We start from the raw sequence: 13528 nt of genomic DNA, 5'->3' as shown, positions 1-13528 counted from the left end.
TCCTGCCGTTTAGCTGTGGAGCCATGGGTAAGTACACAAGCAGTTAATGGCCCGTGAATGTACCAACACTGCATCTCCTGTCAAATTTTATACAGGCTCCAGTCCAGCAGGTGTGCTTAGAGAATGCTCATACTCTTGGGTCCTTGAGATAGGTAAAAGGACCTGTGGGGTTTTAAGGTCTGAACATGCCTAAAGATACTGGTTTTGGGGATGAGGAGATTTTACTGACAAAAACTAGGTTTGTGTATCTTGTGAGTGAATTTGCCTTGAGATTTGGTGAGGTTTGATTCTGTGCTGGGCTGGAGTGATGCAGTGGAAGAGCATCACCCCTTTAGGAAGGGCTGTCAGGAGAGGAAGGGAAGAGGGGTGCTTTATAAACAGCAGTGGTCAGCAGTGTAGAAGGTAAGATGTAAATCCAGGTGTAATGAGAGGGAGACAAAATTTAGAGGTGTCTACTGTGTGCCTTAAAATCAGGGAAATCAAGTGGAAAAAGAGCATGTCGAGTCATCCACATACAAAGCAAAGGACTGACTGTAAATACTGAGTAATTTGGGAGCTGCCTAAGACAGGACTGGTCCACATAGTCCTTGGTAAGTGCTGATCATGGCATGTGGTAAAAATATCTACAAAGACTCTTAAGGTCTGACCTTCTAATTAAGAAAACATTATTTTGCAGAAATATTGAAGGGCTTGTATGAAAGGCATTTTTAAAAGATAGAGTTCACAATAACAGTTTAAAAATCATGAGGGAAAACCCTCAGTGTTTAAACAAAACAAATACAAAAGATTTGGTATACCTAAAAGTTCCAGAAGTAAATCAGAAACAGAAAGATATTTTTTTAAACTGAGCTAACAAGCCTGGAAAGCTATGAAAATGTAATATCCAAAGTATTGATTAGTGCATCTATTGTCATTGTTAATGAAAATACAGATATTACAGTGTTTCAGTCACAGCAGTATTCACCTGAGTATCATGAAGAGCAGCAACTAATTTGAGAAAAGCCTACTAGAATACTTGTTTGAGAGCACATGGGGGATAGAAAATATATAAAAAGCTAATCTTGTTTTTAAAGAGGAAAATGGAACTCGGGGAAAATTGAACCAATGATCCTGTTAAATTGCCTAAACTGTACTTTAAACTGTAAATGGCCCAGATGGGTGAGAAACAGGAAGTTTCCAAGTATTAGTTTAGGAGAAAGATTGCACTCTCAAAATAACAGTCAGTGGCTTACTGGAGAACAACAGAGATGATTATTTTTTCTACTGTGTGGCATATTTATGAAAATCCCTGATAATAACAAACTGGGAAGGTCTGCAGTTACACTGGAAGATGGGATTAGAATCAAAAAGTTTTTAAATCTGAGCAGCGTCTCAAACAGAAAACGCAATCCGGCAGGGGCAACCAAAATTTCTACAGAAAATAATAATCCTCTTTACAAACACTGGGAGGAGTGACAGGTGAGGAAGTGATGTGAAACAGAAAAGCATCTTCAAATAGATCATATTGGAGTGTAAATCAGCAATGATGTACTGCAAAAGACAGCAACACTGAGATCTGTGAACAGGAATAGCCTCCTGTAAGAGGAGAGTTGCTCTGCTGGAGTACTGGGCTCCTTGTATCAGGAAAGATGTCTGGAGCAGAAAACACCAAGGCCATACTTATGAAAACAGAGTGAAGGAACTGGGGTTGTTTTTTCTCAAATGAGAGAGACTTGGAGCAGAAGCAGCAGTTTTGTAGAAGCTGTGTTCATATTAGAGGTAAGGGAAAAGCTGTGTTCTCTGTAAAGTGGATGTGATGACCTTAAATCACACTAAGGGAAATTGAAGAATAAGAATTCTGACCAGATGAGGGGCATACTATAAGGCTTATTATTTTTTTAGGGAAGCAGTGGAAATTCTGCCTTGATGAGACTGAATATAAGAATAGTGCATTGTAGGTGATTTCAGCTTTGTGCAGGAGTAGAGGCTAGATTATCTCAGAGTCCCTTGCACATCTATTTTCAGTGAAATTCAACAATGAGGTTACTGCCTCATTGGCAGTAGGTTCTAAGAATATAAGGTCTAGACTCAGCCCCCTTTGTTCATTTGTGACTGGCTTCTTGAGCTAAGTGTATTTTCACTGTGTGGCTGATGAACTAAAATTAGGACCTGATCTAAAGAATTCTAAAGAATGGGACTCAATGTGTTCATTGCAGCTTTGACTTCTGAATTATTCATGTGTTGAATTCTTCCTGGTAGTACGGGGCAGAGCAGATTCAAAGGAATGTGTGCTTACAGATTAATATGATTTTTTCCATCAGTTATAACACTTCTGATAACATTCATTCACACCCTACTGAGGCTTTAGTGCTTATTTTGTTCACAATCTGCAAGCCTCTTGTCACCCCTGTCAGCTGTGATCCTTGTCAGCAAGCGTTCTGAAGCAGTTTAGCTAGTCAGTGATGGTGTTTCCAAATTAGTATTTAATAGTCTGGGAGAAGGCTCAGTTAACCTGTGCCTAGCTGTAACACCAGAAAGGAAACCCATCAGTCTTCTCTCTGACCTGCAGCAAAACTGGGAGTGAAACTGCATTGCAGCTGGTTTTGCCCTGCTGCTTATGAGTTCAATTTAAGAATAGAGTAAAATACATATGAGTAGTTTCAGAGAGGAGGGACTTCCAGTTATAATATTTAATATCAGAACCATTCTAAATAATAGCTATTTAGATGGTTAGCTGGAAAATTCAGTAAAACTTTTCATAAAACATGAAGTGTATATGAGTATGTGTGAGAGAGGAGGAGAAGGAGGCGTAAATTGAAAATGCTGTTTTAAAAAGGGAAAGATTGCCAACAAAGGAAGATAGACTCATGGGCTATTCTGGAGATGGTATTTTGTATTTACTGATTGGGAGTGTCTCTTTAATTCATAAAAAATTTCACAGTGTGAGACTGTGCATTTCTAGAAAACACTTAAGCAACTGTAGGAGAAAAGACATTTCTTCTGCAGATGTATAAAATGGACATTAAAAAGTGTCCTCTATCCCCTCCCAAACAAAAATTCAGCGCTGAGCTGGGAGCTGTCTGTGAGCTGCTCCAGCTCTGCAGGTGTTGGGGCTGTGATGGAAGCAGGGGGGCTGAAGCAGGCGGTGCCGGTTCAGTCACAGAGCCAGAGCAGGCGCTGAGCTCTGCCCGTGCCTCAGCCCGGGAGCAGGGCTGCTGCAGCTCGTGGTGCCCTGCCAGACTCAGGCTGGCTTTCCTGTCCCTGCTGGGTTCATGCAGCTTATCCCGTGTGCAGGTGTGGCAGCAGCAGTGGGAGAGACTTTGAAGCTGAAAACGCATTGTGCCTGTGGAGTTCAGATGCCTCTGTCTCTAATCAGCACAGAGTGAGGCTTCCATGATTGAATGGATTTGTGAATGCATATATTTCTAACTATGTCCTGCTTATACCTTTGATCTGCCTTTTTTTTTTTTTTTTTAATGTTAAAAAAGACACCAACCGATGGTTAAAGTTCCTAAGAGCTCCCTTTTCTGGAATTAAGTGTTTGAATCTTTGGAGGGTGTTCCCAGAAAGACTGTTCCTGGGTCTTATGACAGGAAACCAGCATGGATAAGTTCAAATAAGTTGAATCCAGGACATATTTCTAAATACAGCACTCTTGAGTCACTCCTTTGGTTTGAGAGGGGCTTCTCTTTATTAAGGAATAAATGTTTGTAAGTTTAACTTCATGGGTGTGTAGTTCTACAGCAGGTTAAGGAGGAACAAAAGGATGCTCATGTTTAAACAGTTCCGAGTTTACTAAGAAAGCTGACTAGAAAGTCAGCGTTGAAACTCACTTGTTAATGTTTGTTGTAGGCAGTTGCACTGTCATTTGTTTTTTGAATCATTCTAATATCTATAGAGGATGTTACAAGGTGGCATAATCTTTTGAAGGCTAATGGGGTTACCTCAGGTGCAGCCATGAAACTGGGGACGTGTCTGTTGTGACAAGCCCTTGCTGTTTTAGCCATGTCCATCAATGTGATAAGGAAAGGCCTCTGGTAAAATTAAACTAGCATTAAAATATGGGGAAAGGAAGAGTATTTTGGCAGTCTTAGTGAATGGATTACTTCTACCACAAATCACTGATCATCATCATAACCTCTTTTTCCTCATGTTGACACATAATTCTCTAATTTTGTGTTTTTTCCATTGGGTAATGGTACTGCTAATTCATCCTCCCAAACCTGAAACATGAAATGCTGTCACTTTTTGTTTGCTGTCTTCTCTGTTTTGTTCTACATGGAACTCTTTGTCGTGTTGGCTAACACTTCACCATACTTCATCTCTTGGGTTGCTCTCTCTAGATTATAAAGTGTAGTAGGGCTGAAATTAATTTTTTTTTCCTGGATTTGTATAACTCTGTATGGGCAAAGTCTGAAGCCCAGCATGGAGTTCATATTGGCTGTAAGAGTTCAGAGAATGGATATTCCACTACAGTTTGACAGCCATTTCCCATTAGTGTTACAAATTGAGCAGTGTGACCTGTAAGACTTAGGAAAACTCATTGTAATACCAGAATTTCCTCCTTTACATGTAAGTATATTATTTTTGGCAAAATGAAGTGTGATTATTGTCTAAACACTTTCCTATATTGAATACTAATCTGCAGAGAATGAGTGGCAGCCAGGAAAAGCAATGCTGGTGGGAAAAGGCGCTCTATTCTCCCCTTTTTCCTGCATCACAGTGTGAAGGTAAGCACCTCTGCCTGTTAGAACTAACTTGCTGTTGCACCCATGTTAGAATGAAATAAATGCTCCTTGGTACGGATTGGAATTGCTGCAGATGAATTGGATTTACTGTCTGTACTTAAAAAATCCACACCAGTAAGCTTCCACAAAAAAATTCTCTAATCTAGGAGAGAACTGGATGCTTCAGTTGCGCTTAGAGTAGACCTCTAGCATGATTCTAAATTGGTTTTAAAAGAAAGTAGTTTAAAAATAATCTTAATATTTACACAAATTTACTTAATGCCAAAGCTTGCAATTAAATAGAAAATCTCTGATTATGAAAACCCTTTATTACATTTTTTAATATTTCGTCCTGAAATATACTTACTAGGTAGGTAAGTCTATACGAGTGTAAAAACATGATGATTACCTTTTATGGGTGTTCATAAATAACATGCCAGCTATTCAGGGAATGTGTGGAATCTCTCTGAGGCTGGGAAGGAGAGGGATTTGCCACTTGGCCACTCCTTTCACGCTGACAGTCTGGGAATTCTTCTGTCGCGCAGAGAGAGCCAGTCCAGTCTCAGTAGGCAGGCTGCTCATGACCAGAAGCAGGTGTGCTTCCAGCACTCCCAGGAATCTGCAGCATCTGACAACTGCCTCAAGCCCAGGTTTTCAGTGGACTGGCAGGAGTCCAGGCAGCTTTTTTTTGTCTGCAAACCAATTCACCTTCTCTGGGGAGAAGGCAAGAAGCTGAACTAGACCATTCTGTATCCTGAATTCACGGGCTCTGTGGCGCTTTCTGTTGGTACTGGCCCAGGGTGAGAAAGTTTTGATCAGAGACCTGGTACCTTAATAGTCTGAAAGTAGATTAGCCAGTTATTATTTTTGAAGTGCACCTTTAAGTGCAACCAACTAACTCTGCTCTTGGTTGCAAAACAGCCTGACTTTGGCGTTTAGGACAGTTTGGGTGACCATCAAAACATCGTAACTTTTACTTCACTCCCACCTATAGAACTGTGCACAGTGCAAGAGCAGATTGGCGCTCGGAGCCTTCCACGTTAGCGAGAGCCATCAGTCTTCCCAAAGCGGGGGATCTGGAGTCCCCTGCACAGCCGCGGGGCCGTGCCCAGTGCCGGTGCCGTGCCCGGTGCCGTGCCCGGTGCCGTGCCCATGCCGTGCCCGGTGCCGGGGCCGTGTCCGGTGCCCGTGCCGTGCCCGGTGCCGGGGCCGTGTCCAGTGCCGGGGCTATGCCGTGCCCGTGCCGTGCCCGGTGCCGGGGCCGTGCCGTGGCCGTGCCGTGCCGGTGGTGGCCCCTGGCGGCGAGCGCGCGTCGCTGCGGCAGCGCTTCCCCGGCGCCGGGGGAAGGCGGCCGAGCCCAGGCGCTGCTGGTGCAGAGCCGGGGTGTCTGTCAGGGACAGGAGAGCCAGGGTTTGCTCTGCGCTACTCAGTTTTTAAACAAGACCGGGATTCATCCTCACGGCTGATGTTACTCTTCCACAAACCTTTTTCTGTATCCAGTTTTCAGTATGGATACTTTTTATATGTGGCTGTTGGTGCATGTGATCCGTATGTATCTCTCTCCATGATAGTTGTTGATGTTATATATATATAAGTTTACTCTGGTAAGTAGAAGTCACAGCCATTTACATCAACTGGGGCTTTTGAGTTTCAGTGAGGATCAGGCTACTGTTTCAGTCTATACTGTGTGGGTACAGAAATAGGAGTGATGTGGAACACAGTGCAATATCAGAATTGAAACATGTACTGAACCATTTATCATAAATAAGTACTTCTTGTTCTTTGGTATTTTAGGTGTTTTTATGAACTAAGTAACTTCTTCTTTTACTATTAGTTATCCAGGTAGGATTTGTTGAAGCTTCCGTGAGGTATTATGCTGATTTCTTTATGGGTATCAGACCATAAAAATCTCCACAAGCACAAAATTTACATGGCATAGAGTGTGAATTCCAAGAATACTTCTCTGGATGCTTTAATTTATGGTGAATATAAATAACAGTGTTCCTCAATTCTGTTTTTTCTTCCTTTGCATCTGAAACACCCCCACAAAAACAATTTAAGAGTGCTATACAAATGCCAAGGGAGAGAATGGTGTAGGAGAACTTGCAGATGTAAAGGAAGTATCCAATGATGATGAACATCTTTTAGATTTTAATATGGTAAGTTCTTCAATGGTTTTGGGGAGGAAGTTTTTCACTTGTTTTATAAGGGTGGGCTACTGCATCTTTCCTTTCATCACAGTTCTCAGTTCACCCTCAAATGAAATTCCTGCAAAAACCTTCAAAAGCTTCTCTTCTCTTTCTTTGTTTTTTAACCTCCTCTGCATCTTGAGCATCCTTCTGAAAGCTCCTCAGGGTGTGGTACTTTGGGGAGTACAACCCTTTGTACAAACAGCTGTACTTCTAGTAGATAAGCAAAGCCAGTTTCCTTTGGGAATGCTTGCTATTTGCTTGTCACAAGTGTTAAACATGAGTCTTCTTTTCCTTCAACTTCTAATTTCAGTAAGTGTAGAGTGAGCTGAAGTGCACTATGAGGGCAGAAAAGACCAGTAGCTAAAGACATACAGATAATATATGCTGAATACTGTCCTCATTACAAGCAAAAAACCCATTTTTTTTCTCTAGGGAGAAAATTTCATGTACACTTGTATTTACTGATATACCTTTAAACTTCATTGTGATGATAGCGCTTAGGTTAACATTGTGACATGCTTGCTATAGCTTTACTCATTCAGATGAAAATATATTTAAAATACATTTGCTTGAAGTTTAGTCAGATCTGTGCTGTGTTTTCTTACTATTTAATACTTACTACCAAGTTTTGGAGATGACTTTTACAGTAATTTTTCTAACATGAACTGTGATAAAGATACATCCTGAGTTCACTTTTGATTCTCTTGCTGTTTTGTGCAAATCCTAAAATTAAGGAATAGGAAAAGATAATAAAAGCCCCATCTTTTTCCCTGCTATTCTGCAGTCCTTTCTACATAGTGGGCTGAGTCAGGAAAGAGGAGGACTTGCCCTGTAATCGTGGCATCTCTTTTGGACAACTACAAAACCATATAACCTCCCAGCCCCGAGAAAAGCAAGCGTGTTCTTTATTGTTCCCCATCAACACTGTCAGTTTAAATCCTTAGGTGTCTTCTGTTTATGAAGCAAGATGTGCAGATGATATAAATGCTGAGGCAAAACCAAATGGCTTCAGGAAGAAGATCTACTCCAGTGATAGCTCCAGCTCTGAAGACACAGCTTCAGAAGGTGGAAGCGAATGGGTTGATCCGTGTGAGGAGGAGCTTTTTTCTCGAACTCAACTGTAAAAACTGCAGAGTAGAACAGATGGTTGAAAAGTAACATGAGATGGAAAACTATCTTTCTTGAGGGTCTGTAGCTCTAAAACAACAACTTGAGTTTCCTCTTCAGTTAATGGATTCAGATGTGTATTTATCTTTCTCTTCTTGCTTATTTTATAGATGAGGACACAGCTGTCCTGTTGAAGATTTTGTTTTCCCAAAAAATACTGTTAAATTCTTGGCTATTTGAACTAGACTAGATTGTGTTGTCAAATCAAGAATGGATGTGCATGTGCTTGTCTTAGTAGTACCACTGCTTTTTTGCATCTTAATTGCAGTTATTTTCTTTCGTAACTGTAGCCCTACCACTATTACGATCTTCTTAGCATCGCAGTGTCTACAACTACTTCTGCTATTCAGAGACTTCAGCTTTCTGCACATTAGGCTTTGTTCTCTAAGAACTGGGAGATAAATACTTAACACTGTAATCTATCAGTGCCTTTCTGAATGCAGGAGAAAAGCATGAATGACTTGTCCAGTCTTCATTCAGTAAATCTCATAACTTTGAAGTAGGAACAACAGGGTTGTGCTTTAGAGACTTACAGAAACTGTGTTTTCTATCCTATGATTCCCCCCTCCCACAAACCAACACTGAGGATACCATGGTTTGTATTTTTGCTAACTGGAGAAGCCAAGGATTTTTTGTAGGTATGGAGGCAATGTGGGGTTTTTTTCCTTTTTTTTTCTTTTTTTTTTGTCCTTTTTAGCGATTTGCCAATGTGGGGCAGAAGTTCAAAAAGTAACACCAAAAATAATAAACCACTGGGGTGATGTGTGGATTGTTGTGAATTTTGTTAATGAGAATGTTGTCTTGTTGCAGATGAAGGCATTCATGTAACCTGCAAAAGCATCCTGTAACTGAACTTGAGCCTGAATGACTGAAACTCTCTAAAATGCTCAGAGTGTTCAATGTTTTAAATGCAAAGGGTCAGTGCTTCACTTGAAAGAAATCCTGTGGCTGCTGCAGTTAGCTGCTGTTGTGGCTGTAATTTAGTAAATCTCGTAGTTCATTTTGTGTTTCTGAGAGAATGTGTGGGGCAAGTTACGTGTGTGGTGGGTGGGGGTAGGGAAGGTGATGACTTACAACATACATGTGTGATTGCAGTAGTGATTGTTGCTTTATGTGACTTGCTTTTAAATTTTCTTTTGTTAACCTAGAAAGTCAATACATTGTCAAGTTGCATCTGTACAAGACTATCAACTCCTTCTGCTTTTAACACATTATGCAAAATGTATAAGCCAGGAGGAGCAATATTTGCAAAACTAAACACTCTAAGTTTTTACCAACTCCTAGTTTAAAAAGTGACAACAACTAACTAGTCTACATGACCATAGCATGTCTATAACACCAGGAAGTGCAGAAAGTCCAATACTGACTTGAAAAGCTTCACCATTATTTTTGACAGGCAATAAACCTCACAAGAAACATAGCTGTTTGAAATGTGAGCTGAACTGCCTTTGAAATATGTTCTGCGCTAGAAATGCTTTCTGAGTAACTGGGTTTTGTTGCCTTTATTCAATTGACAGTGTAAGAATTTAAATACGTGGTTGGGAAACCATGCCGGTCTTGCAACGCTTTTGGTGAGATCCTTACTAAAACTGGCGTGGTTGCCCTTACCCAAGGACTTTCTTTTGGTCCTCCTCTTAGACTATGTTTTAGGGTTTGTATTCATACAGCAAATCTTTCGACACTTTACAGTTTCTTTTCTTAATTTATTTGCAGACTTTGAATAGATTTTTATATATTTTACTTTCTTCTGGAGCTTCCTTGAGAGGTTGTTTAGCACCTGCACTGAAACTAGTTAACTGTAACATGAAAGGAAAAAAGAACTTTACACACAAATTCTTCAAATCACTACAGTGAAGAATGGAATAGAACTTCATTTGAGAACAGGAAATGACCAAGGGGACATATTTCAAACACAAACTTCAGCTCAGTTAATTCTGGCTAGAGCTTCTTCGTTGGTAAGAAAGGGCTCAAAAGTAACAAAGGTGTTGCTCGTAGTTACACTGTGGCATGTAATGATTCCAGCACCTTTGGGAAAATAAAATCCTATCTTGAGCTTGGGCAATAACAAATTGTCTTTACTTGTTTTCATAGTTTAACGGCTAAAGCTCTAAGGCTTTCAGTGAGAGTTGAAGTGTGGTTTTTAGTTTTTCTCTATGGATAGAAACACACACCACCAACAACAACAGCAACAACAAGAGCATTAAAGGTTGGCATACGCTGAACCGCACTGTGGGATGAAGCGCATTGCATATCCATAGCATTGAAGTATCAGTTTTCCATTCCTGGGCTGAAATTTGTTTCTACTTTTTGCTTCAAGTGGTTGTATTGTTCTGATTTCACGTACACCAGAGTAACTGATTTTGTTTTCTTGTGGAGTTACTTAACACCGAATAAAAATATAAAAGGACAGTTGGATGGTGTGTGTGTCTTCATTTCCTTCGGGTAACATGTATAACTTAGATACAACATGCAGTTAAGCATTACATATTTTGGAGGAATAGCATGACATACCTAATTTGGGAGTTCTTTTCATGGCTGTTGTAATTTTTAAACTATTTTTAGGATGTAGGAAAATTAAACACATTGTATATGTTCTTAAAAAAAAAAAAAAGACAAAATTAGCTTTGTCCACACTTCATTAATTTATAATGATGAAGTCATGTTTAGAAAACATGAGACCTTTAAAAAATATCAAATCCAAGCAAACCCAGATCCTCTCTCACATAAGTTACAGAACTTGTATGTAATATGGGATCTAACCAAGCAGATTTCTGTTTCTGCTTTCAACTTGCGTTCAGCCATCAAATAACCAGTATCTCACTTCTACTTACAGAAAAATTGCATCTATAACAACAAAGTGCCCTTTCCTAATTCCATGGCTGCACTTCCTTTCAGAGAAAGGAAAACCAGCTCCAACAGCTCACATTCTCCTTGCTGGAGCCTTGTGCATTGTGGTGCCATAAGTCTGCAGCCAGAGTGACCTGGGGTTCTGTGCAGAATGATTCAACCTGTGCTGAATTAGAAGTTCAGTGAAAACAACACAGAAACACACACTTGGAAATAATGGAAGAGTCCCTCTGTAAGGTCCTTGGGTGAATACTTTTGTTAAAAGTTAAAACTTTTAAAGGCATACATTATTTTCAAGTAGTATATTTTCATTGCATTTATAGAAGATACTTGATAAAAGAACTACATTTCATCAGCCAGGCTTTTCAATTCCTGTATCTGAATTAATATTAAATACACATATTGTAAAGAATTAGTTTCCAGTGTAAACAATGCTTCTGTCATGCAAAAACTACCACTGTGTAGTCCTAGGCAGCAAGTGCATCTCTCACTAGTAAAACAGGCTGGTGTAAATGCATGTCACACCGTGCCTTCCTGTGAGTGTCTGATGTGAAAATACATGGGAAGGCAGTGAACCTTCTGGAAAGCCAGGATTCCTTCACAGTAACTCATTCTTTCCCTGCCAGGGCCAGCACAGTTAAGTATTAGCCCCAATGAATTAGTCATCACCTTTCACATACAGCATCTCACGTAATTTTCGTTTATTACCTGTGAAACTAATAGCAAAAAGACTCCAGAGGTTTGGGATAAAGGAGTCTTTACTGATACATTTTAGCTTCCTATTGTAAGACTTCTGTTCCATTGTTCAAGTTCCTCTCAAAATGTAGTATTTCATGCAAATGCTCATAAATTTTATGGTCTGCCTCTGCTCAAATGGGATGATAATGGGATGAACAGGAAAAGTCAGCAGACAGAAGTGGCTGTGGGCCAACATGCTGCTGAGAAAAAGCCACTGAACACCCATTTAATAGTGCTACAACTGCTTGTCACAGAAGGATTTCAGGATTTGCTAAGGAAGGGTTAACTGCCAATCAGTTCTGCACAGGCCTGATTTTACTCACTACAAGCAGAGACACAGGAGAAGCAGCAACTCTCCTTGTCTCAAACCCGAGAGCTCTCAAATTCTTGAATTTCTTCTAAAACCATTCTAAGCAATCACGCCTGTTAAAAATATTGTCAAAAAAGATAGACGAGCACATTTTCTGATTAATCTCTGCTTTCCTGTTCCTAGCACAGAAATGCTCAAGCAAAGAACAGTACAGTACAGTAGCAATACTGAAAGCAAGTACATAAGCACTGCCTAAAAAAAGGGATACCATTTCCACCATTGGAGATTTTTAGGAACATATTAGACAAATGTGTCAGAAGTTATGTAATGACACACACAAACCTGTGATTTTCCTTTACTGATCCCATGGCTGAAAAAAAATACAACTTGTGAGTTGTAATTTAGGCCTGCTGTCCAAAGAATAATTTGCCTCATTAATCTCTACCTGCCATGATGGGCCAGCCTGATCTCTTACAGATATGGGACAGAAACTGGTGTTGAATTTTTCATTTTTGCAATTAATTTTGGAATGAAAATTGCAATTTTGCATTTTGTTACTTTATTTGTACAATAATGAATATTAAGAATATCTTTAAGTAGGATATTGCCTTTTTCCTTTTTTTCTTACATTTCATAACTTACAAGTTTTTGATTGATGTTTGGCTTTTAACTGTCCTCACTTTGCAATGGAGTTCTATCATTTGACTCTGGAGCCCTCATCTATTTGACAACAAAGTCTTCTTCAGGAAGTATTAAGTTGTCATTTATGGGTTTTAAATATTTTTCCACCATTTTTTCTGTAATTGTATTCAGTACAAAAATATTAAATTCTTTGAAGCACTGCAGATCCATGAAAATATAATATGTTACCTGCCCAAACTGAATGTTACTTGTTTTCATTCATCCTTACTAGGTCTAGACAACAACTGATTTTTAATCCAGTACTTCTTTTTTTCTTCCTGGTGAGTTCCAATAGATGTTGCCATGTTGTCAACTACTACAGAATAGATCTATTTTCTTTTGGAAATGTAATTTAAATTGTGCTTACTTAAGAGAATAAATCTGTTACAGAACTCCAGCTTTTCATTATGCAGCTGTGCATAGTAACAACCACGTTTCCTTCTCTGGTATGATTTAGTGATGAGTGAAGATCTGTACCAGAGGTACCATGGAGGCTTTGTCAGCAATTATTTATGGGCACTCAGGATTCTGCAATTCTGAGATATTATACAAGGAGTAATATTTTTAGTTGATAGTTTTACTCCACACCTTATTACTCATGTTGTCTTTCCTGAACAGCTTGTAGACAGCGACAGAAACAATCCTGTCTCGCATCGTGGTTCGGTAGTGTCAGTTCAAACATGCTGGAAAGTCTCACACACTCTTCCCCTGCCCCTCCTGCTCCTCATTTCCTTGCCATCTCCTGGAGGGGAACCATCTCAGTTTATTCTTACCCAGAGGTAACAGAAGGGTTAACACTGCTGGTAGCTACAGACCAATCTTCATCCTTTATCGGGTGTGAGTTCCTGTAGGAGGAGCAGCCTTTTGGGATAATCAAACAGCACATT

At 39.8% G+C, this 13528-nt stretch overlaps 1 protein-coding gene across 5 annotated transcripts in view; it reads left to right on the top strand.

Moving 5' to 3' along the window:
- The window catches only part of KIAA0232 (KIAA0232 ortholog), a 64361-nt gene extending 53887 nt beyond the window's left edge, over positions 1-10474 (top strand). For 4 of the 5 annotated variants that reach the window (XM_063401577.1, XM_063401580.1, XM_063401579.1 and 1 more), the window contains 3 exons: positions 4628-4709; positions 6768-6865; positions 7843-10474. In XM_063401577.1, the coding sequence (XP_063257647.1) occupies positions 4628-4709; positions 6768-6865; positions 7843-8022 (360 nt within the window). In that variant the 3' untranslated portion in view covers positions 8023-10474. The remainder of the gene's footprint in view (positions 1-4627; positions 4710-6767; positions 6866-7842) is intronic. The other variant, XM_063401581.1, reaches the window with a different exon arrangement.
- The last annotated feature ends 3054 nt before the right edge of the window (positions 10475-13528 follow it).

This window comes from Prinia subflava, chromosome 7, assembly GCF_021018805.1.
Source record: "Prinia subflava isolate CZ2003 ecotype Zambia chromosome 7, Cam_Psub_1.2, whole genome shotgun sequence".
Taxonomy (NCBI): Eukaryota; Metazoa; Chordata; class Aves; order Passeriformes; family Cisticolidae; genus Prinia; species Prinia subflava.
This window is presented reverse-complemented; position numbering and strand designations above follow the sequence as displayed.